This window comes from Euleptes europaea, chromosome 1 (assembly GCF_029931775.1).
Source record: "Euleptes europaea isolate rEulEur1 chromosome 1, rEulEur1.hap1, whole genome shotgun sequence".
NCBI classification, from domain to species: domain Eukaryota; kingdom Metazoa; phylum Chordata; class Lepidosauria; order Squamata; family Sphaerodactylidae; genus Euleptes; species Euleptes europaea.
In genome coordinates this window covers 136,591,537-136,617,496 of record NC_079312.1, presented here as the reverse complement: position 1 = coordinate 136,617,496, position 25,960 = coordinate 136,591,537, and the positions used below count along the sequence as shown (strand labels likewise).

The 25,960-nt window shown below is 44.0% G+C and overlaps 1 protein-coding gene across 1 annotated transcript in view; it reads left to right on the top strand.

Annotated features, from left to right (window-relative positions):
* The first annotated feature begins 262 nt into the window (after positions 1 to 262).
* Positions 263 to 25,960, top strand: part of NPLOC4 (NPL4 homolog, ubiquitin recognition factor) — a 64,664-nt gene continuing 38,966 nt past the window's right edge. Inside the window, exons 1-8 of the mRNA XM_056867011.1 lie at positions 263 to 328; positions 5,139 to 5,219; positions 6,948 to 7,060; positions 10,089 to 10,268; positions 13,011 to 13,059; positions 13,754 to 13,848; positions 14,612 to 14,735; positions 18,361 to 18,540. Of these exons, the coding sequence (XP_056722989.1) occupies positions 314 to 328; positions 5,139 to 5,219; positions 6,948 to 7,060; positions 10,089 to 10,268; positions 13,011 to 13,059; positions 13,754 to 13,848; positions 14,612 to 14,735; positions 18,361 to 18,540 (837 nt within the window). The 5' untranslated portion in view covers positions 263 to 313. The remainder of the gene's footprint in view (positions 329 to 5,138; positions 5,220 to 6,947; positions 7,061 to 10,088; positions 10,269 to 13,010; positions 13,060 to 13,753; positions 13,849 to 14,611; positions 14,736 to 18,360; positions 18,541 to 25,960) is intronic.

Sequence of the window (25,960 nt, the reverse complement as noted above, 5' to 3'; positions counted from 1 at the left end):
ATTAGCCGGCTTGTCGTTTCAGGGCTCTTTGTGATGGGGTGGGTGGGAAAACCCCTCTTTTACCAGATCCCCCCCACAGCCCACGAACACGACGATGAGAAGCGACCGCGGAGGGACCTGACTGCGCTGGGCCGGCGCCGGACCGTTTCTACCCGGAACCTAGTTGGCTGCGGCCGCGTTCCCGGGCGGAAACGGTGACGCGGCAGTATTGGCGGCGCACGAGCGCGCGCGCGCGAGAGAGAGGGGGGGGCGGGCCGGAGGCGGCGCCGCTCGGAGCCGGGGCCGGAAGCGAGTCGGGAGCGGCGGCGAGGACATGGCGGAGACCATTGTGAGTTGGGGGCTGAGGGGGAAGCGCGCGGGGGTTGAGGCCCTTGTGGCCAGAGGAGGTCCTCGGTGGGGAAGGAGGTGGGGGGTCTGCGCCGCGCCGCTTTGCCTTGTGGGTCTGCGGTCCCTCTTGGGCTTCACCTTCCCCCAAATCCTTCGCCCTGTTGCTGACACCTTTGCCCTCATCTCTCCCCCGGCCCCAATGTAGGAGGCGCTGGTCTCCTCGGTCTCTCTCGATTCCATACAGATTCTAGGAAGGAGGTGATATTTTTTTAACTCCTTGGAGGGTAGTGGATTGTCAGGTCCCCTCCCCCCCCCCTGTGATGGACCGAGTGGGACTGGACAGGCAAGGCCGTTTGTGTCTCGGCCCCTCGTTGAAACATCGCTTTCCTCCCCTACTTTCCCTAGTGTGAGGAACGTTGCCTTCGCCCAAAAGACAGAGGACATAGCTTACATCTCAGACTCGTTAAATAGTCGTCCCCCCCTGGGAACGCTGGGAATTGTAGTTCGTGAGAGAACACCACGGTTGTCTTAGCAGATAATTCAGCAGCCTCACCAGACTACAGTTCCCAGAATTCAACACCAGCTTTGTCTTCTTCCCTCCCCATTCAGTTTAGTCATTGTTTTATCTCCAGGTTCACTCTTTGCAACGCTTCAGTATGATCGTTGGGACATTTGGCTACCTGCCCACAAGCCATTATGTGTGGAATAAGGAAAGTGGGTGGAAGAAGGGAGATCAGAGCTTTAAGCTGTTTCCAGAATTATAGTGGTGCTTTGTATAGTAGAGTGTACAGTGGAGACTCATCGTAATGCATTGCATTATGAGATCAGTACTGTGAGATAGCAACTGAGTTATTTTCCACTTCAGACCTTGGAGACACTGAAGTTTATGTGCCAGTGTCCAGATAAGTTAGGCAGAAGAATGCCCCAAGGGATAACTTACGATAGAAGATTCATACAAGTTCTTGCCTTAGCTCCAGTAGCAGAAAGCAGAAGGCTCATGCTCCTAAAAGGACAAGAAAAACTTAAGCATTAGTCCTATGCATATTTCTAGTGAGCTCACTGGATCTTACTTCAAAGCCAACATGCATAGGATTGTTCCTGATAAAATGAGTAAATGCTTGAGCAGATGCTTTCCAATAAGTGGCTTATGTGAACAAGTGTTCACACATTTTCCCCGCACCCAGATTTCAGGAGTGGGAGAGTCTTCCTTGCTCTTCAAATATGTGAGAAAGTTCAGCTAAAGTGGTTTTTATGGACTGTGGAAGAAATTAGGGTGTTGGTGGTTTGAGGCATTTGTAAGAGAACAGTTTCAACACAGTGTCGTATAGAAGGTGTTTTTAAAGGAATATCTGAGCATGCCTTATGAGCAGTAAATAACTTATATCTGAAGGCTGAACTGCGTTAAGTCTGAAGGCATCCTGCATTGTGTGTGTGAATGTTTAATGCTTTTATCCTATTTTTCCATGGTGGCTAGCTATAGTCAGTATGATTATAATGAAATTACATTAAAGTCACAACTGTCTAAAAAAAACAAGGCAACCACTGACATGAAATACTGATTATTGAATTGTTGGATCATTAATTCCCCAAATTCTCCGAGTTCTGTTTTCTTCAGCAGCCTGATCCTGTGAGAATTAAAGACATTGATAACTGCATAGAAATGGACAACATACATTCTAACGGTGTTCATGTTAGCTAGCCCTGGCTTAAATGCTATTGTTAACAAATAGTTGGTGGGGCTCTTTGTAACACTATTGACCAGCTGTGTCTGGGGTGACACATTGATAACAATTCTAGTGGCTCTACAAATAAAAGTGGAATGTCCTTCCTAGGACACAGTTTTGGCATTTGTTCAGAGCCTTCATCTTTAGAATCGAGGCTGTGGTGTACCTTTACAGTAATTCTAGTTAAACCTGTTTTTAATAGAGTTTGATACGCCGTTTTGATCAGGGTTGAACAAAAGTTAAGTAGTACTATTTACCCTGCTTAAAGGTAAACTAACTGATGTTCTTTCTGGCAGTCACATGCCTCAATTTGATAATGATGTCTACTTTAATTGCAAGTTTAGCCATAGAACTGGGTCAAAATAGTTTTCTACATTCATGGAAGTATAAATTTCAAGAAATACTGATGAAATTTTGGGGAAACACTCTTGTGTAGCTGCTCCTCTCAAAACTGTCAGGAAATGCCTGATCAGCAAACACGGTGACTTAACAATTTGCAAAGGTTGCAAACGTCACCATTGCATAGACAAAATTCTGACTTTCAGCTGATACCTAACTGGGCAGGCATCCAGGATGATGATGTTTTTGTGCTTTGGGGCATCTGCTGAGGCAGCAAATATCTTTTCATCCACATCTGGAAGTTACAGTATTTCTGTTTTGCTTTTATCAACGTTAACAGTCACTATTTAAAGAAAAAGCAGCTTGTCATTGAAACATCTCCTTGTCCATTTTTGTGTTTGTCACTATGATGGAGGTAGTAGAAAGTGTCAGATCCAGTTTAAAGGTGATCCTCATAGATCTGATATAAAACACATTGAGCAAGGGCTTGGACTAGGCGGCTTATATGGTCCCTTCCAACTCTGTTGTACACTGAAATTCAAGGGATTGTGCTTAGATTTTATAGTATGACTTGGTTCTAGGATTAGTTGTTCTGCTGCCACTCCAGAGGAACACTGCAGGGAGCTGCAAGGATGTAACATTCTGGGGCATTGCAAGAATTATTTCTAATGGTTGCTGCTGTTGTTTCTTAACCACATGCAATCAACCATCAAAGATTGAGAAACTGTATTGTCAAAACAGTATTTCAAATAAGCCCATACTGTAAATCTGGGCTACATTTTGCAAATTTAATAAATCAAATGAGATCACCCTTCAGTTCTTGATAGTGCGGCCATTATTGGATTTCTCAAAGGATATAATTTCCTTCTTACCATCTGCATATGAAAACTCCATTAACCTTAACACTTGCATAGTAAGTGGATACTAATTATGCAACTTTTCTAAGGCAGATCTCATGTGAACTGTTATATGCTAATATTTTCAGTATCACTTTTCAATATGAAAAGTGCTATACAACTTTCATTTTAAACAAGCTAAACAATGAACACTGATATATTTGTCTTTAAAGTGGAATTATACATATGATAAAGTACTGTGTTAAAAATGGTAACAAAAAGGTCATGTAACACTCTAGTCCAGGGGTGTTGAACTCATTTGTTAGGAGGGCTGGATATGACATAAATGTCATTTGGTCAGGCTGGGTCGTCTGTACCAGTCCGCAGTGGGCTCGCCAGCCCAGATTGGGACTGTGGGGGCCTCATTTGGCAAGCCCACAGTGGGCTCGCCAGCCCAGATCAAGAGCGGTGTGTGTGTGCCTTCCTTGTGAGACCAGCGCGTACATTGCTCTCCCCCGTAGCCCAGACTTTGGGGGTGGTGGTGGTGATCCAAGATTTGGGCTGGAGCCCAGCCCATACATAGCCCTCCCCAGCAGCCCCCTACTTCAGGGGCAGCATGGGAGGGCAATCCAAGTGCTGGGCTGGAGCCCCCGCCTTCTGATCCCTGCTGCCTGTGGGCTTTTGGACCTCCACGTGGAAGTCCCAGCCTGCAAGCAGTGTGGATTGGACCCCCCCCCCCCGCCACAGCCCAGAATTGGGAGTGGGGGGAACAGGGCGGGTGGTTGCCTTGGCATGGCTCACAGGCCAGATAACAGCACTCAGAGGGCCGGATCCAGCCTGTGGAACTTATCTCTGACACCCTTGCTCTAGTCTGTTTGTTAACACTAGTCTATTTGTTAATGCAAAGCATCACAGCAAAGAGAGAAATAACTTTCAAGATAGTCCTTTTAGATACATTGGCAGTAAAGTGTTACTGTGTATCAAATCTGGTATGTGTTAATATATAATTTTAGCATTTTCTGTTTACTTCTTATCTGGTTGGTGTATATGTTGTAGTAGTCTCTTTAAAGTGCTAGACAGTTTTACATATAAGCTATTAATTCATATAAGCTATTGAGTCACTGGAAAAGACAGTCATGCTAGGAAAAGTTGAGGGCAGCAGGAAAAGAGGAAGACCCAACAAGAGATGGATTGGAAGCCACAGCCTTCAATTTGCAAGATCTGAGCAAGGCTGTCAAAGATAGGACATTTTGGAGGACTTTCATTCATAGGGTCGCCATGAGTCGGAAGCGACTTGATGGCACTTAATACACACACATTGATTCAAGGGCAGCTTAATCTTTTTTAGGATTATTCTAGGCTTCTGTTTTCCAGAGTAAATAGCTGCCTTTGTTGCTCCTCTTCAAAATTTGCTCCATAGTTGTATGTCCTACAGGGTTGGTGTGATTCACTTTACTAGAGGTAGATGGCTGTTGTCAATTAAAATGAAGAGGTGTTGGCAATTAATGATGCAACCTGATACAATTTTTGACAAAGGGCACAAAATCTGAAGTCTGACTAATTTTCCTGATTAACTTGCATATAATAATTCCTGCTGGATTTGATTTCAAAATTGAAAGGGTCTCTCATACAATAATCTTCCAAGTATTGCTAGTACTATGCACCTTTAAGATAATGGGAAGAAGGTGAGTTTACCTGACGCTTAACTCCATTTTTTCCTTCTTCTCCCCAGCAATTTTTCTGGAACATAGAGTAACTTCAGTAATAATAACATTAATTTGGAGCCATGTGCTGGTTTTGTTTCAAAACCTGGTACTTCCCCCACCCCCATCAACCTCCTTTTTTGTCTCAGAAGCCATAACTTGAGATGAGTTGTGTTCTGTTGTCTATCCCTGTTTTTGTTTCTTGACAGATAATCCGTGTCCAGTCACCAGAGGGTGTCAAACGTATCCCAGCCACAAAGCGGGAAACTGCTGCAACTTTTCTGAAAAAGGTATTCTGGCTTGGTATGCAATGCATTCTTCAGAGTTCTTCTAGGGCAGTAGCAAAGGTGCCTGACCTGCAGGTTACTCCACACACAGCCAGTCTGTGGACTGCTCAGTAGGATTTGCAGTGATGATAATTTAATATAATTAGAAGGGAGTGGGGATAGCTGATTGGCTGTACAATTTGGCATTGAATCTCTTCAAAATTAAACGGTAACTTCCTTTTGTCTTAAACCCACAATTGGCATCATCACCTAAGCCTAACCTAACTCATCCTGACATGTTGCAGATGGTGTTTCTTGTAAGGGAAGAACTTTCTAGAGGAGAAGGCCAGACAAGCTGGTTCAGTACACCTGAAAACTACAAGCTTCCCTGGGAGTGTGGTGACTTCTCCATGCTGATTGTTGCTAGCTGGGAGACAAGTAGGATTTGTACTGGGGGGTGGGGCGCTGTCCAAAAGTACATTTGTGGCTCAAGATTGCTTTTCTTCCCTCTCTCCTGGGTTTGTGGTCTTATGAGAAACAATATAACTGTCATTACACTGCCTAAGGCTCATTAAGGCTGCACTCCCATATTAATGAAGAACTGATTGCTATTGAGCAAGCGTTTTAGGGTTGGACTATGTGGTGTTCAGTAGAAGTCACATTTATTGACTCCTTTTCTACTAAAATTGTACCAAAGTGATGTAAAACATTAAATTAAAATAACAAAAACAACTGAAATTAATACCCAATATGAGCCTCATGCCCTGACCTGATAGCCCAGCTTAACCTGATCTTGTCAGATTTCAACAGTAAAGCATGTATTTGGATGGGATACCTCCAAGGATTACCAGGATCATGACATGGAGGCAGGCAATGGCAGACCACCTCTGAACGTCTCTTGCTTTGAAAACCCCACCAGGAGTGCCTATAAGTCATCTGCCTCTTGATGGCAAAAAAAACCCAAGCCTCATAAAAATAATAGTAGTAGTAGTAGTAATAATAATAATAATAAATTTTATTTGTATCCTGCCTTAAATAGCTTAAAATCTCAGTGTAATCGGTAGAAAGGAAGGAGCAGTGATTCAAACCCCCACAAATAGATTGTATGAACACATGGGGAAGTCCTTCCACTAGATCAAGATCTTTACCTGCCAGCAACAGTTGGTAAGGAAAATGTTTAGCTGACTCTTCCTTGGGGTCAGATTCCGTAAAGAAATTGGTAAACTTCATATGCAACTGCACAGCACCTGATGATCCCACTGTAACGTGCATTTTGGATATCATTAAGAACAGTTTAAAGCTTTTAGTCATGTTTTCTTCCTACTATATCTGTATCTTAGTCATTTTTAGCAGATGCAGAGGTAAAGCTGCCGCTTCTGCTTACTCATGGTTAAACATCTGAGAGCAGGCTGTGGGTCTGTACACTCCTTCCTATTTTTGCCCTTCGGGAATGCTGTCTGTCCCCCCTGGCCTAACCATGGTTAACTGTTAAATCAGAAACATTGATAACCACTGGTGGGTTTAACAATAGTTTCTGCTTAATTTGAAAAAGGCACTCATACAAAGTCCCATTTGTTTATACATAGTGTTCTATAGATCATACATTTCAGTTCCCCTGCTAAACCTCTTTTGCATAATTAATAACTACATCTAGATAAAGCATCCACAGCAGAAATGTTATAGTGTCTTTGTATGTTTATCCCTGCAGCACACATTCCAGATGTTATTGTCTCTCATTCTTCTTTTTTTCAGGTTGCAAAAGAATTTGGCTTCAGAAATAATGGGTTTTCTGTGTACATCAATAGAAATAAGACTGGTGAGATCACAGCATCCCCCAACAAGTCCCTCAACTTACTAAAAATCAAGTAAGTACTTGACAAAAGGCAGGCCACTGTTCGATTACAGTAGGTGCTGCTGGTGTTTTGGCAAGCCCGCCTCACATTTTCTCATCCATGTCCATCTGATAACTGGACAGAAATGTCCATTGTAATGTTCCTTATGTGGTGTCAGCTTTCCCATTTATGCGTAAGGCTGCCTGTGAAGCTTAATTACTCAGTTAGAAATAACAATTGTTGTTTAGTCCTCTGTGTTGGGCCATAGGAAATAAATTTTCAGTGCTTATTGCCCACAAAAATTCCTTCCTTTCCCCTTCCAATGTGAGTGTGCAAAACCTGTAAGTTAACTTGCAGTTTCATAGCTAAAAGAAGTGCCAGTCTCTTCAAAATAGCTTGAAATGTTATTGTTTGGTGTGCACGGATCATAAAAAGCCAGGACTAGTCAGCAGAACAAAGATCTGTGTCAGTGACCTTAGCATGAAAAACATTCAAGAGCAGCTTTCCTTGGTGATGCTAGTTTGCTCTCATTCCCCATTGTTGCCAAAGCCCCTTTCAAAAAGTGTGTGCCTACTAATATAAGTAAATAACATTTAATGTTATTGATAATGGTATGTCAAAGGACATTGATTCATAGGGTCGCCATGAGTCGGAAACGACTTGACAGCACTTAACACACACACACACACACACACACACACACACACACACACTTACTTACAGCAGGCGTGGGGAACTTCTTTCCTGCCAAGGGCCATTTGCACATTTATAACATCATTCGGGGGCTATACCAGGTGTAGATCTCCCGGTGTGTGGGGGGAGAGGCTAGGGTTGCCAGGTCTCCGGCCACCACCTGGAGGTTGGCAACCCCAGGGGAGGCCATGCAGAGAAGGCCTAGAGGGCTCCCCCAGTCCTCCACCCCTCCCAGGTGGGAGGGCAGCCAACGGTGGGCCCAAGCAAACGAGGCATCAGGGAGGCACAGCCCAGGGTCAATCGGCAAGGGAGGAAGGAAGGAAAACAGAGAAAGAGGGAAAGGGAGAGAGGGAAAAAGAAATGGAAAGAGGAAGAGAAAGAAAAGGACGGAGGGAGACAGACAAAGAGACAGAAAGAGAGGGAGAGAGAAAAGCCTTCCTCCCCCCCCACACACACACCCGCCGGCCCACGCGAGCTGGCCCCAGGCTCCATGCCCTCCCTGCTCCAGAGTCCACAAAAGGCCCCCTGAAGCCCGATTGGCTCCTGGGCACATGCTCTGCCGCCGGGAGCCGCGGGCCTGTTTCCCCCCCCCCCCACTGCTCAACAGCCGACAGGCAGCAAGAGTATGCATTCCTGCATGCTGCGGCTATAGGAGGCAACCTTAGGGGAAGCGTCCCTCTCCCTCCTCTTGCCGACCAACAGCCGTCGGCGAGAGGAGGTCCAAAGGGCGCCGCAGCACCCCTGCAAGCCGTGGCCCCAGGCACACCCTCAGGGAGGGCCGCCCTATGCCACGCCTTCGCGGCGGGGCCCCAGAGCTCCCGAGGGCCACAAAAAATGTCCTTGGGGGCTGCATACAGCCCCCGGGCCTAAGGTTCCCCATCCCTGACTTACAGACACACACAAGAACATACTGTATCTGATGTTTATGTTGTAATGTTATGTTTCAACCTATAATTACAACATTACATTCAATTCTAATCAGACTACTAATATAGGAAGATTTCCAACTAGCCTTTTAATCTCCTTATAATGTTGTTCAACTTTTTTCTGTATAGCTCTTTGCCCTCTTTTTTTAAATCCAGTGTCCCGCACCCGGGCAAGCCCCGGCAGCGGGACTGCCCAGCGGCGCACTTACCGGGCGGGGATACCGGCCATCCCTTGTCAAAGGGGTGGAGCCGGCTGTTCCGCCGCCCACGAAATCCCTGGAGGGACCAACATCCTGGCCGGGAAGGGTAGAGCCGGGCAGTGCGGCAACGCCACCCAGTGACGGCAGGGCCCAAGAGGTGCCGCCTCCGAGAGCTGCGCCAGGGCCCCCTGCTCAGCTGCAGCCTCTTCCGGCGGGCAAAGAGCCGGGCGAGGAAAAGCCAGAGAGGTGGGCGGGCGCGAGCGGGGGAGGCGGGGCAGGAGCCACCGAACAGCTGAGCCGGGACCGCGGCTCAGCTGAGAGGGAGGGCAGGACGCAGACGCTGGCGGGGGACGATTGGTGGAGCCCCAGCAGGGCAGGAGGGGAGGATCGGGAAGGGGCGGAACCCCAGGGGGCCTGGCCTATATGACCCGGGAGGGGCGCGGAGGCCAGGGAGGAAGAGGCGGTCTGCTGTGGAGCGTGGGCTCAGTGGAGCAGAGACCTGCTGTGGGGTGGAGAGGAGTGGAAAAAGTCCTTCCTCGACTCCCATTCTGAGGCCAAGGAAGCGCCCTCAGAGTCGAGCTGGCCAGGCCGCGGGGATAAGAGGTGGGGCCCAAGGGACGGACCCTCACATCCAGCCTTGATAAAAAGTTCTCTGTTTGCTTTTCCTGTTGCACAGAGGCAACCCTCCCCCCCAAATCCTTTAGGTTCTTCAGTCATTTTAGGGCAGATAGTTAACTCCTCTGTTGGTGTTACGAAAGGAAAGGTTAGCCCTGATGGGTGTAGGTTGCTCATCAGTTCCTTATTGAATCTGTCTTCCCTCTTATGGCTGGTCTTAGAGCAGACTGATAATTATAGAGGAGGAGGAAGTAGAAAAGATAGCAGTAAAGTTCTAAAACTCTTTGCCCTTTTCTTGGCATCTCTGTTCTTCCTCTCCTGACTGGGGAGTGGAGGGAGGACAGCATTTCAATGGCATTGCCATACGGGTTCATCCTGGGTTGTGATGGAGAAATGCTTCTTTAAGAAGGATCAGGGTTTATTGCTTTGAGGTAGAAAGAAATTATGCCAACAGCCAGAGGTTATGTTTGCATTGCTGAAATAATGTACAATGATAATGCTGCACTATTTTACTCCTGTAGAGTGTCTGTGGTCCATCTAAACACTTCGAGGTTGTGATATCTCAGAATTAAAATGGCATTCATTCTGTAATAGTTCTTCTGTCATGTCTTTTGTTTTCTTTTGTAGACATGGAGATATGCTGTTCCTCTTTCCTTCAAGCCCTGCTGGTTCTTCCTCTGAGATCATGGATACCTCAATGTCTCAAGGAACACGCCACATAGGTGTTCCCCATGTGGTAGAAGATGACATTGACCAGTACCTAATAAAACAAGATGGGAAGATTTACAGGAACAGAGACCAACAACTGTAAATACCATTGTGTTTTGCTCTCTGGACTTTATGGAATAGGAGCTCTCAAAGTTCCATAGCTTTTCTTTACACGAGCAGGTTTGCAGTTTGTGCCTCCTCTCACACACTGTTGTTACCCAAATGTACCAGATGAAGGTGGTTCATCAGGTAGCACTCTTGTCCTTGACCCAGGGGGGGAATGAACCATGGGACTGGTGTGGGACTAGGTAGTGATGTTACATACTTCAAAGTTCCTTGGTGGGGGACAGAACCTAGCCTGTGTTCATTCGAAGCTGTAACGTACCACAGAGACAGAGGCCATTTATTCATGGAAGGTTTGCCTTGGAGTTGCCACTCTTTAGATGCACTTTCCCCCCATTCATATTCTCGAAACTCAACAATAAGCCCCCATTCAGAGTTTTGAGAATTTGGATGGGGGAAATGTGCATCTAGAGAGTGGCAAATCCAAGGCAAAACCTTCCATGAATAAATGGCCTAAGTAACCAGAAAGCCCGTAAAACACAGTGGACTCCTAAGCAGAATGACTCCAGCCTGAACACATTAACTTCAGTGAATGTAGTTAGGAATTATTGTGCATAGGGTTGCAGTGCCAGTAACTCAAACAGCCCTTCTGAAATTCTCACAAAAGAAAACAGTTTCAGAAGGGTTAGCAATTCTTCCTCAGCTCAAACCTTTGGCTTGGTCCTCAGTACAGTATACTTCTTGATGCTTGTATTGCCATTTGTGTCCTTAGCTGTTTTGGTCCTGATACCAGTCATAACTCTGACTCCCCATATTCCTGTCACCTGACTGTAATGTTGCGTGCTTGCAGCTTATTGGATTGCATTCTGGTTTCTAGGAGGTCCTGGGACTGGAAAAATTAAAGACCACTGCTCTAGGGATAACATGCATAAATAATGATTGCAAGTTCTGGGTTCTAAACCTCTGTTTAGTCAGTCCTGCAGCTAGATATAAGGGATGGCAGTTAACATAGTGCAGGCTTTATTTGCCCCTCGTGAGAGCCAGCATGGTGTAGTGGTTAAGAGTGGCAGACTCTAATCTGGAGAGTGGGGTTCGATTCCCTGCTCCACATGAAGCCTGCTGGGTGACCTTGGGCCAGTCACAGTTCTCTCAGAACTCTCTCAGCACACGAGGAGGCAGGCAATGGCAAACCACCTCTGAACGTTCTTTGCCTTGAAAACCCTACCTTGATGGCACACACACACACCGTACGTATAGCATCTTGACCAGTTTTAGTGACATTCTTGCCAACATGAGTGCTCCAGAAACTGCTAATCTTAATTCCAGGAGTTCCTAAAGTTTTGATGATATGTTAATGGACAGATTTTATTCCCAATATAAAGCTTTAAATTAATATTGCCAGGATTCCTATAATCCAAATGGAACTTCTGTTGCCAGTTACCATTATCCAAAAGGTATTTGTATTTGGGGTATGATAGGATGGCTGGGCTTGCTGGAATTGAAGAGGAAAAACAAAATAAATTACAGAGAGACTGCATGAGTGTTTAGTCCTAAGAACAATGGAAGATTGTATCAAAGACAGTGTGGAAGTGGAATCTTGTAAATTAAGCAGAAGGCAATGTGATTGTGGATTCTCTGCCTGGTTTATATATTGCTGTTTTTCATGCCTCTCCTTATTCTTTTGCGAATTGAAATGGCTGCATGTCTTGCTGGGACATCACAGGATTTAGAGTTTGTCAGTTATGTTGAGTTTCCAGTTCAGGATTGCTCTTGTTAAGCATATATTTCCTTTCTGAAAGTTTCAAAGAACTTTCAAAGGGGCAAATCTCCTTGGTATAGTGAATATGTCCTAAAATTTGGCGAGTGTCTGTTCAAGGGGTATTGTAACCATCTGATGTTTGTTAACTATCAGTTTTGAGAGTAGGACTACTAGAAATATTCCCCAAAGATTCTGATTTGAGCTTTTAAAAATACACTGTTCATCTTAAAATTTAATAGTTCCATCTTGCTCCTTCATATGGTTTTTCCATGTGTGTGAAAAATTACTTTGGTGGAGAAGAATATCAGAAAGCAGAAGCCTTTGGCTACTGGAGTTTGATCTAGACTTTTCAAAAAAGAACTTCACTGATTAAAAATTGTCCATATTGCAGTAATCAAAAACAAAACTCATTGCTGCTTTGTTAGGAACAGTGTGTACATTTTGGTGTATACATTCCAACCGAGTTCCTAGGTATTTTGTTGTTGATGTGGAGAATGGCACACCAATATTTTGGAAGGAAGGAATCAACAGTGGTTTGAAACAAAGAGAGGGGGTGGTTATGTTGCAGGGTAGAAATGAGGCTTTCTGAATCTTTGCCCATCTACTGTAACATGTGAAGCCAGGAAGGGTATTGCAAGCAAATGTTTAGTACTGCAGCTTCATCATGTTAAATAACATGTTCTTTTATTATCTTTAATCAACTGGTAGGAGAACAGTATGGCACGGAGCTTTTCTTCAAAAGTAGCCCCCCTATTTATGCATTGCAAAGAACCATTGTGTCTTAATTCAGTGCCATAGATAATTAAGGTTTAAAATATCTGTGGGGAAGTTAGGTGAAAAATGTAGACTTCACTCATAAATATGTTCGTGCCTGATCACAGTGCTTTTAAAAAAATCTGATTTGCTGGTACTTTTCTGACAGGTTGTTTGCCTTGTTATTTCTGTTCATGACAAATTTCTGAACTGTGTAAAAATGTATAAATTTTAGCAAGTACTAATTTTTGTTTCTTTTGGCACAGATGTCGACATGGCCCATTGGGTAAATGTGTGCACTGTGTACCATTAGAGGTAAAGAGGCTGTTATGTTAGTTAGCAATTGAGAGGATGCTGCTGAAACATGAATGTGTCCTGCCTGTCCTGACAAGTGGCTAAAAAGACTAAGTGTGGCCCTTAGATACATCTGTCTGGAGCATCAGGCTTCTGACATCTGTTTTCCCTTTAGTAATGGATTTAACAGGATATACTTCTAAAGGCTCAAACCTTTAGTATATATGCATTCTGTACCACCCACTTTCTTTGTGGCTCTCCCTCTGCTTTAGAACATCATCCAAGAACCATTCTTGAGTATTTTTTATATTTTGAGCTTTTTTATATAATGATTTTGTGCAGTAAGGATCCTCTTAAAGGCCTTTTCAGTTGTGTTCAGATTCTTTTTTTAACCTGTGCCAGAGTTATGTTTGATCAGCTAGCCTTCCACTCTGCCATCTTTTTAAAAAAGACTATTATAATACCCATGAGGAAGGTTGGGTTTCTGAAGCCATTTTGAGCAAGCCTAAAAATGCCATACTGCGCAAAAAGAAGAAAAGCATCTCTGTTACTCTTAAAGTAGTAACTGCTGGAAAAGAGCACAAAGCTTCCTAATTGTTTCCACATTGAATGCCAGCAGAGAGTTCATACGAAAACATTCATTTGTTCAGTGATCAATGTATTATCAAGCAGGTGCCTGACCTGGTTTTCCTTTGTGTATGTGGGTTTTTGGCAGCCTTTTGATGAAGATTATTTAAACCATCTGGAACCTCCTGTGAAGCATATGTCTTTCCATGCCTACATCAGGAAACTGACTGGAGGCGCAGACAAGTATGAAACTTGCTCGATTTCAATTTTCTCTTTACAGATGATGGAGCAAAATGTGGGAAAACTAGAGGCCTATGTGTAGGACAAAACCAATTTTGATTCACATGGTAACACAAACTCGTAACTTAAAAACCAATTTGGCAGATGGGTGGAAAGAGTGAGAACTTAATAGTTATCTTCTTCACTTAATTGGCAGGTCTTATTCCCCCACCTTCCCTCAAACCAGGGTCTCAGACTGATGCATAGAGGCATTAGTAAAGAGGGTGGCATTATTTAGGTCAGGGATTTGTCATCTCATCAATATTGCAAAACTGAAAGCCTCTCCTTTAACACCCTAGCTTGGAAGCTTAACCCTTCCCCTTCATTGAGTTAGGAGTGCCCAGAACACTATTCCATACATGAAGATACCTTTTTATTAATGATCTCCTATTGTAAGGGCTTTGACCTGAAGGGGAAAAAAAGCATAGATGAAAGTCAGCCACTTGCCAAATGTCCATGTCGTTGATCTTTTTCCTAGTCAACATCACTGACAACTTCTGCGTTGTTGAGTCCAATAGAATTGTTACTGCATGTCTGATGTTTTTGTTAACACCAGCATTCACAGAGGATATCGGCAGGTTGCCATTAGAAATCACTGCCAGTTTTGCTCCCAACTTTATAATCTGATGTCTGCCCTGTACTGCAGTAGAAGAATTTGTTTTGCCTTTTTAAAAAAGAAATGTCCAAGCATTTAGAATATGGTGTGATCCTTTTTTGCTTGTTTTAGAGGGAAGTTTGTTGCCCTTGAAAACATTAGCTGCAAGATTAAATCTGGGTGTGAGGGACATCCCCCGTGGCCAGAAGGGATTTGTACAAAGTGCCAGCCCAGCGCCATCACACTCAACCGGCAGGTGAGATCAACATCGACCATTCTTTGCTTAACTCTCTTTTTGGAAGCAGGTGGCTAGCTTGGATTTGGCAGGGTTTTTTTTCTTGGGCAGTCCCTTGGTAAACAACTGGTTAACTTTTACACAGGGAGACTGAAATACATTCATTCAGCAATTTCCTTGTATGTGAGAGGACATCTGCTTGAGGCACAAGCTAGAGATAGCAGTTTTCACTTATTTGTGAACCACCTGCTCAAGTCAGTAATACACTCACAAAGGGTTGGGGGATTGTAATTGGGATGAAGGCCAAATCAGCAGCTGGTGAAAGGGGGTCCTGGGTGTGATTCCCGTAGTCTTCCTGCAAGGCATGCTTGTTTGGAATGTAAGAGATGTTGTGGTTTGTAGAAGAACCAAGTAGTCAGAGGAAGGGGGAAACTAGACAACATTCAACAATAGCCATACAGATTAGCTTTGGATTACACACATTAACAGATCACTTCAGGATACAATGGTTCCATATTAACATACCATACCCTCATTAGCACATTATCTTGATACTTACAGGACAATACTTTTGCAGGACAATACTCAGCTCAAACCCAACCCCTTTCTGACTATATATTACTCTTCCTACACCCTTGACACTGAGAGACACTGTCCTTCAGTGTTACTACTCTGAAGATGCCTGCCACAGTTGCTGGCGAAACGTCAGGAAAGAAAATTCCAAGACCACGGTTACACAGCCCGGATAACCTACAAGAACCAATGAACTCTGACCGTGAAAGCCTTCGACAATATTTTGAACGCCTCTACGGGGAGGAAATATTTCAACAGACCCGGAGATTGGAAACACTTCGGAACAAGAAAGCACATCTACTTTGTTCTTTAACTTTTCTACTGCGATGCAGAGACACTGGAACCATTCCATCTTTTCTCACAAGTAAAAGAATCTTTAAAACTTCACGAGCTAACCGCATTTATGACCATCTAGAACGGGCTCTCTTACGAGAGAGAATTCACACTACCCGCAGAGAACTTGCTGCCACAGACAAGGAGTTGTTTTCCTTACATATCAATACTAGCCACAAAATGAGAAGCCATGATTGGGACAAGATTGATAATCTCACCTACAGAAAAATGGAACAGGGGTTAACCAGCCATACTTCCAGACAGAAGCAAAAGTTTAACAAATTACAGGAAAGAAGACAGAACAGTCCAAAACTTGACAACAAACGGATTATCTTCAATCTGACAGACCGACAACTCTCACCTGAAGAAACTTCCATCTTAGCTAAGGGAGGAAACTTTGCAGTCACTCCCACCCAAATTCCAGTGGAAGACATCATTGCAAATGTAGAATCTGCCATTCGTAATCTACCTGAAGAAGATGCTGAGGAAATAAGAGGAGAGACAGCAAGAATTCTACGAAAAGCAAAGCCCCCTGCTAGCAATATAACACGCAAGGAGAGAAACGCCATCAAGACCCTCAATGCAGATCCAGAAATCATTATTCTACCAGCTGACAAAGGCAATGCCACAGTGATCATGAAAACAGAAGAATACAAAAAGAAGATTGAGGAACTTCTGGACCCTGCCACATACAAAAAACTAAAACGAGATCCAACTTGCAAAATTACCAGGAAAACTAGCATTCTGATCAAGAATTCCACTCTTCATCCCGACACACACAGAAAACTATGCAAGACTGAAGCACAACCACCACGATTATATGGACTACCTAAAATTCATAAGGATTCCGTTCCACTCCGACCCATCGTGAGTGCCATTGGTTCCCCAACATATGAATTAGCTAAATATTTGACCACCCTCCTACAGGACCACATTGGAAAAACCACTTCTTACATCAAAGATTCAACTCACTTCATCAACAAAATCAGTCCGTTAAGACTCAATCCAAAGGATATATTAATCAGTTTTGATGTTGTATCCCTCTTTACCAAGGTTCCAGTAAAAGACACAATCTCATTGATTAACCAGATTTTTCCAGAAGATATAACAGCCTTATTTCACCATTGTTTGACAACAAGTTATTTCCTATGGGATCAAGAATTTTATGAACAGATTGATGGAGTAGCTATGGGAAGTCCACTCAGTCCAGTAATAGCAAACTTTTACATGGAATATTTTGAAAAGACAGCATTAGAATCAGCACCTTACAAACCTACAGTCTGGTTCAGGTTCGTAGATGATACATTTACCATTTGGAGCCATGGTGAAGAAAAATTAATGGACTTTCTAAACCATCTTAATAATATCCATCCAAACATTCAGTTTACCATGGAAAAGGAAATTGAGGGTAAACTCCCATTTCTTGATACCCTTGTCATCCGTAAATCAAACCTTCAGTTAGGTCACAAGGTCTACCGGAAACCAACTCACACAGATCGCTACTTACACAAAAACTCCAACCACCACCCCCGACAGAAAAGAGGAATAATCAAAACATTAATGGACCGTGCAAGACGGATCTGTGAACCACAGTTTCTCAAGGAAGAAACTAATCATCTAAATCACGCACTGCTAGCAAACGGCTACTCCAAGAATGAAATCAGAAGGGCCATTAAACCAAACAAAAATCAGAAAACTCAAGAAAAACAGTCTCCCATAGGAAAGGTATTCTTGCCATTTATTAAAGGAGTCACTGATAGGATGGAGAAACTTTTGAAAAAACATAACCTACAAACAGTGTTTAAACCCACCAAGAAAATACAACAAATGCTACGATCAGCAAAAGACAAAAGAGACCCCCTCACCTCTGCAGGAGTATATCGTATACCTTGCAGCTGTGGAGAAGTTTACATCGGGACCACAAAACGCAGCATACAAACAAGGATAAAAGAACATGAAAGATACTGCAGACTTGGCCAACCTGAGAAATCAGCAGTGGCTGAACATGGACTGACACAAACAGGACACAGGGTCTTATTCCAAGACACTGAAAGACTGGACAATTCTACCAACTATTTTGTCAGATTGCACAGAGAAGCCATTGAAATTCATAAACATCAGCACAACTTTAACAGAAAAGAGGAGAGTTTAAGAATGAATAAGGCTTGGCTTCCTGCCCTGAAAAACCTCCAGACAAAGACAACATTCAACAATAGCCATACAGATTAGCTTTGGATTACACACATTAACAGATCACTTCAGGATACAATGGTTCCATATTAACATACCATACCCTCATTAGCACATTATCTTGATACTTACAGGACAATACTTTTGCAGGACAATACTCAGCTCAAACCCAACCCCTTTCTGACTATATATTACTCTTCCTACACCCTTGACACTGAGAGACACTGTCCTTCAGTGTTACTACTCTGAAGATGCCTGCCACAGTTGCTGGCGAAACGTCAGGAAAGAAAATTCCAAGACCACGGTTACACAGCCCGGATAACCTACAAGAACCAATAGTCCCATTCGTTTATCTTTTGAGGAATTTTTGACTCTGGTCAGTGGCATATAAATACATACCTGGAAAGTCTGTAGAGGGAGAAAAGGCCATGTGGCTGTGGGATATAATGACATTTAGAGGGAAACTAGCTGAAGTTCATATGATTGTATTTAAGCTTTATTGAGTCTCATCTTGGCTTGATGAACTGAAGTGTTTTTTTTCATGTGGCAGAAATACAGGCATGTGGATAACATCATGTTTGAGAACCATACAATTGCTGATCGTTTCTTAGACTTCTGGAGAAAAACAGGAAACCAGCATTTTGGATACCTGTACGGGAGGTACACAGAACACAAAGACATCCCTCTAGGTATTCGAGCCGAGGTTGCTGCCATCTATGAACCACCTCAGGTAATGGGCTGCTCTGCTCTAGAAACTGTCCTGTTTTTTAAAATGTAGGAAGTTGAATGTTCAATTGGAAGGGGGTCAAACAGGGCTGCATACTAGCGCCATTATTGTTCAATTTTTACATCAATGATATGGTAGCATGTTTAAACAGCAAGAGCTGCACCTCCCAAAACTGGTGGACAGGCACATTCCTCTGTTACTATATGCGGACGATGCCGTTCTTCTTTCTAGAACACCTATTGGCATCAGGAGGGCATTGTGCCTGCTTGCGATCTATTGCACTGACAATCAACTTGAGGTAATCACTCAAAAACTAAAGTAATGGTCTTTGCCAATAAACCAAAACTGCACTCCTGGAGTCTGAATGGGATTAAGATAGAGCAGGTACACTGCTATAAATACCTGGGTGTGGTCTTTCAGGCAACAGGATTAAGGAATTCTCATATAGCCCATGTCTCCGCCAATGCCCAAAAAAGTGCCGCAGCTATATTAAAAAAAATTTGGACTAAGGGAGGACACTCGGTTACAGCTGCTGTTAAGTTATATAAAGCCAAAACCCTTTCCCAAATGTTATATGGGGGGCCGCTTATTAACACAGCAAATTACTCCAGGTTGGAGAAAATCCAATCCAAATTCCTGAGAGCTGTACTACAAGTCCCTCCCAGTGTCTCCAATGCTGCAATTCGAATGGAGACAGGGGAAGTAACGATTGAAGCAAGGATATGGATTGTCTCAATCTCCTATTGGCTCAAAATAGCTTCATGTCCCAAAGGACTTGTTAACTTAATTTTGTATGACACTTTTGTTTCCCCCTGGTTGAGAAATCTGATGAATAAACTAGGCTACTATGGTCTCTCACGACATCTGCTCCTATCAATGGACTATCCACAGGCCAGAGCCCTGATCAGGCAAAGAGTTCTGGACGTGGAAAGACAGCATGACCTAAGTAGAATCAAAAACATGTGCTACAATCGCAGCACTCTTACCAATGTGGTCCCGATGTCTTACCTTTCCTACTTAGATAGTCCACACTACAGGAGGGCCTTCACCCTGATGCGTTGTAATGCACTCCCTTCAGCCGTCTTGGAAGGGAGATACAAAAAGATACCATATGCAGGACGATTATGCCCCTGCTCTGATGGGAGTACTGAGACCCTTGAGCACGTTGTGTTTGAATGCAAAATCTACAACAAGATACGAGAAGCCATTCTTTCTGTATTATCGGATCTCCCAGGGCGATCCAGAGCTTTTAGTCTTTCTAACATGCTCTCAGATAAGGTTATGGAGATAACTTTTAAAGTGGCCAAATTTGGGTGGCAAGCAATGAGGATCAGGCATGCATGGGTCGAACTTAATGGTTGAGCGATTTTATATTTATATTTATACTAATCCCAAACATGTAATATTTTTTAATCAAGCGCTTAACGTCTTTTATGAGTAAGAGATTGTAAGATGTTATAGGGGTTCACACTTGATGCACTTTTATATGTGTTATATTATGTATGTATATCTGGTATGTTTTTATGCTGATCTTGGACCGTATTAAACTCTCTTTGTACTTTGAATGTTCATTAGCACTTGAAATAAAAATTGTCATCACCATGCTCTAACATTGAATTGCTGCTGTCGTGGTGAAGCTGTACCACAGGCTGTGTGCCTTGTGTTGGTTTGCAAGTAGAGAGGCAGGTCAGGAACGTCATTACAGCATGATCCTATGCAGGTAAATCCTGCTGAATTTAGGGAGCTTTTACTCTTCAGTACATAACTCTCTATTGGACTGAGACATTTAACTGTTTCATGCTATAGGAAGGACAGAGGAGGAAAACTTTCAGTGGTTCTCCCCCCTAGTGGCATTATTTTGTCTGGTCATCAGTGCTTGCAGCTGTTTGCTTGTTTTCCCTGGTGGCAGCTTCTCTCAAGTGAGCCAGTGATGGTGCAAAAGGACTTCTTTGCAAAGTCAGCTGACTGAGCTGCAGTGACTGAGGACTGGATTGTTTGAAGGTGGTGGGGGCACAGCAGTGGCTTCTCATTTTCCCTTCCGGACAGGGTGCTAGGAGGTGGTAGCTCCGGCCACACTTAAGCTGTGATCCTGTGCACAGTTAATCTGTGGGACTAATTTTCAAGTAAATATGCTAGTTAGGGATATATATGTGGGAACTTCACCAGCCAAAACACTGGCTTCAGGTCTCTGGTCAGTTGTGATGTTACTGCAGCTGTTGGTAGGAACACAGTAAAAAACAGTAAAAGTATATTGGTCAAGCTTTGTCATACGTTATTTGAACAACACTCCCCTCCACCCAGCCATGTGCTTTTAAACTGTGATACTTTGCTACAGATAGCTCATGTGAACCATGACAAACCTCAAACCATCTTTAGACATTGCAATGAAATGGTAGCAGAGAACACGTGAGTGCCTTGTCATCCTCATTTTGTGTGTGCCAACTTGCAATGTAGGGAGTTGTGTATTTCACCATGGGGGAGATAGCACAAGTTGCCACTTTGCAAAGTTATCCAGGAAGTAAGGAAAGCAGAAGCTAAAGTCTCTTGTGTATCCCCCTGTTGCCACTTGTTTGCAATGTTTGGAACTGCTATAAATGCCCTTAAAGACAGAATTTTTATATGGTCCCCCTAGTAGCTACTACTTCCTGAAGCTATAAACTTGCTGAATTGTGGGAGTGAAGCGGACATGGAGAATTCATTTCATGTCTTTGCTGCTTATGTATTTTTAAGCATCCAGCGCTAGCCAATATTGGGATGGATGATCCCAAGGACTGTATTAAAAAATCGGAACATATTTAGGTTATTTCTTTATGTGTGTATGTGTCATACTACGCAAGAGAATGATTTTGTGTTAAAGCAGTTTTTTCACTTGACCACCCTTTAACTCCCAGAGATGCTGGAAATATATTGCCGTTTACTAAATACAAATAGAAGCTTGCTAGGAATTTAATTTTGGGGGGTGGGAATGGGGTCAGACTGAAGAATAGATTTTTAACTTGCTCTCTCCTCCAGCTGCCTTGGCAGACTTGACCCCTTTTGCCTCCCAAGCTTCCTTTCTCCCTGCCTTTCAACAGGTTTGGTGCTCATTGCACCTCCACTCCTGAAATGGGGAGGTAGTAGGCTTAAAGGGAGAGTGCCAGAAAGCATTCTTACCGGGGGGGGGGGGCAAGGAAACCCCTGACAGTTGTTTCTGCAGCAGAGGCCGGGTGAGCATGTTCAGCTGTCCTGTGTCCTGGAACTAGTTACCAGAGGGCTTCTGGTAGGAAGCGGGAAAACAAATAGTTTCACAACAACCAACAAATTTCCCCTGTTCCAGTATTCTGTCCTCTGCTACTGGGAACAATCCCTGGTGGCATGAGGGAAGCATGTGTGTGCAACCCTTGCAGTTTTGGAGATAGCGGATGTCATTTTGATTTTTTTGCAAGAGAGTGAGATGGTCGAGACCCTCTTAACCTGCCCAACTCTCCATTTTGTACACAGACATATACCCGTAGTGTAGCACTTAAAATACTTTGAGACAGCCATGCACCAAAACGTGTTGCGTGGCTTACACATATTGTTGTGACTCTGCCTGAGTCTCCTGACTTCCACTGCTGTTGGGAGAAAACTGGCCTACCTTACAGACTAATTGTAAAAATCCCTGACACAAAATATGTGAAGTGAGCAGTTGAAATACACTATATAAATGTGCCTTGTATACTGTTAAGAAGCCTTGTGTACTGTTAAGCAAAGCAAGCAGCTAACATGCAGTGTGGAAGCAAACCCAAGTTTGCCCCAAGGATCCGCCCAGATATTCTTAGCTCTCTCTGACCAATGTATCTGTATGACGCACACAACTTCAAAACCTGCTTGCCACATTGTCTTGTGTAAACTGCTCCTAAAGTATGCAATACACAAAGAAGCCTTGTGTACTACTTATAAGTGAGAATTGACTGTAGTGCTTTAAAAAGATGTAAGATTACTTTAAGTCACTAGGTGGCACCAGTCACTGAGTCCTCTTGTCTACAAGATAAAACTGAATGTCATAGTTGAAATGAATGGTCAGAAAAATCATAATGCTAGATTTCACAGAAGTTACAGTAATGGGAAGTAGGATTTTATGCAGGTTAAGGTGGGCTGGAATAGTGTAGTCTAGTGAAATGTTCTCTTGTAGTTCAGACTGGTTAAGTCTCTCTTTTATTGTGGGCGAATTAATTCCATCTAATGAGTATCACATCTAGCCCACAACTCAACAAGTCCCAGGCACACAGGTCTCCATGGTGGCTAAAAAATTCATTGTGGCCCCTGGTGTTTTTTTGGGTTTTTTTGGACAAAGGGTAATCCCTTTGTCTCTTAGCTTGGCTGCCAGCGATAGCTCTTGTTCACTCCATCTCCCTGGCCATACTTGGAGAGGCTCAACTACCTGCTGTTCCTGTAACAATGAGGTTAGACTGGAGCTTTCTGATTACAGCTGAGGAGAGGAGTGGACAAAAGATGTTGGGAGCACTGGCAGTCAAGCAAGAGGCAAAAACCCCTACGGCCTTGATCCTGCAGAACATTTCTGTTGAGGGAAGGGGTTTCCATCTGTAGGGTGGGGTTCCTTGCTTCTTCAAAGGGAATAGGGGACCCTCAGGAATAGCATGGAGGAAGTTGGAGGGCTGCAGCGGAAAGGGGAGATTGGCAAAAATTGGTCTTCCCTTCCATTTGCAGACATCCTCAACCAGAATCCACATTTTTGTCTCTTAGCCCAGCCAAACTCAAAGAGGGATTTGGCTAGCTTTGGAAAGGCCCTCCCTGTCCTGATTTGGGGGGAGGGCAGCGAAGATCTTCATGGCATGAAAAAGCCCGATGTGCCATCCATATTGCATTAATGTGTCATAAATAATGGAAGCTGAAGCTTGAGAGTGACTTCATGGAGATGCTAACAGCCTCTTGGACATATTTCTAAGTTAACCCCCAGTTTCTACTTCATATTTTATTTTTACAGTTCTTCAAAAATTGGTGGTTTTGTATCTGGATTAGAAGTTGACTTTTTGTTGTATTGATGACAACTAGGATTACCCCCGTATTTATATTCTTCAACACTTTTGTCGTAGGATTAGTAATGTGATGAGAAAAGATTTTGTGGCAGCCATAATTAGAAAAAGTGGCCATTAAAATGCAAAACCCCAAAGGCTGAAAAAGGGATCTGGCTCCTAAACTATTCCAAGGAAACTTGTCAAGGCCTGATCTCTCCTAGCTCAATAGTATTTAGTTATATCATGTGCATTATAAGGGCTCTATGAATGGCTACAGCTGAAAAGTGGGGAGCCAGGTAGGGTTACCAACCTCCAGGTGGTGGCTAGAGATCTAGAATTACAGCTGATCTCCAGGCGACATAGATCAGTTCACCTGGAGGAAACGGCCACTTTTGAAGGTGGACTCTATGGCTTTATACCCCATTGAAGTCCCTCTGAAAACCCCATCCTCCTCAGGCTCCACCCCCAAAATCTTCAGGTATTTCTCAACCCACAGCTGGCAACCCTAGAGTCAGGGGAAGGAGCCTGGGCTATTTATTCCCAAACAGCTCTCAGCCAAGGAGGGTGCACTAGGGGAGGCTCACGGCTGTGAGGATGACCCAGAGAGTGGAACAACAAGCCACCCCTCCCCGAGGAGGTGGAGGATTGGGGTGAGTTTTAAAAACCCTCCTCTCCCATTCTGGGGCCAAAGGGGGCAGGCAGGGCTTTCAGCAGCCAAGCCTTACCTATAGAGGGCAAAGGAGTGTTGTGCCCAATCAGGATCCAACTGTTTAAGTCCAGCACCCTGCCTGCTTTTCTCCACATCATCTTTACTGGTGACCATCCTTGCCGCTAATTTTATTTTTGGTGTATTTGCCCCTTTTAACTTCAGATTGTGTTGCACTTTTCCCCCCTTGCAGATTTAATGATGGGAGAGTGATGGGTGAAGGTACTAAATTGTCGTCTATAAGGTTTTTTTCAAAGCACTTAATGGTGCATGAGGCTGTGATCCTTCTTAATTTGACTCCAGTGGCCTGGTGTCCCGTGTTGTCTTAAATTCCTTTCCTTTTTCCTTTCCTTTCCTTTTATCCCTTAGAAGCTCCTTGATCAATTGATCTTGAGCAGCATATATCTAGTGTTGGAGGGATATAAGGACTGAAACAAATCTTGCCACTGACAATGTAGCCGTCTTAAATTCCAGCCTTGGCCTCCTGCGGCCTTTACAGTGTTGACGGGCAGCTCCTGCCGACAGACACGGGAGAGTAGGTTTTGCCCGATATGTTTAGCCACCAGTTAGCTGCTGCTTGCTTTATATATAATGTATGTATGCCAGGCGATTTGAAACATAACAGGCAAAAATGTTTCATTACAGCACACGCTGGGGATCTGCTCAGTGGTGAAATTCATGACTTTCTGTTAAGTGGCAAAGTAAACTTACATCAGCCCCCTTAAGCCTTCTGCACAGCAGGAAGTTAAGTGTTGAGACTTTTGATCTTTTGCCAGTTTCAGTGTAGGTTGATATTGTACCATGATGTGGTTCATAGAAATGGCCATGCAGCATTGGGTGGCGGCGGGGGGGGGGGGGCATGTTGTCTCCTGGTTTCTTTGCTCTTAAGTGATTTATCAGAGCTGCTCTGAAGCTTGTTCTAAAACAAACCGGTGATGTTTAAAGCTGTCGTTAAGCTTTGAAACTGGCAAAGTGGATTTTATTTATCCTCACACTGTATCACGGGATCCTTAAGATCCTTAGGCAGTTACCAGTGATGAACTGCATTGGGCGGTGAGGGTGGGGCGACAGCATTTGCTGACCCCTAAGAAGCTGCCTCACTGCCACCCAAGCAGCCACAAGGATTGGGTGCTCCCCCAATGACTGGGCCCCACAGATCTGGGACTTCTATCAGCTGCCCATCCTATTCAGCATTTGTTCCTCCCCAATCCAGGGGATGCGTCATCATTGAGGACAGTCGGCAAGTGAACACTTGTAGCAGAGGTGATGCACACTTGGGGAACAAGGGTTGTTGTGGAAGCAGGGAGAGGTGGCTGTTGCTGACCACACTGTCTGCCCTGTCTAGTGGATGAGCAGATGCTGTCCAGAAAGACAGGCAGTGACCACTTCCCACCTTGACTGTGTCTCGCATGGCAGACATTGGCATTGTCACTGGCTGCTGCTCCCTGCCACTGGCTCACTCGCCATCTTGGACAGCGGCTGGGAGACTCTTCTTCCTTGTTGGACAGCTGTTCGCATCATTCCTCACACCCTGCCTCTGCTAGCCTCTTGTAGAGGCCCATCAGTTGGAGTGTGTGTGTAGAATACCAGAAGCTGAATTGTCAGGTGTCCCTAAACACCTGAAGTTGGCTCTCTTTAATGCCTCGATTAAGAATGGAATAGAAAAGCTTTAGATCAAGTGGTGGAATTCTGAGGTGGTAGAATGGACAGTTCTGATTCA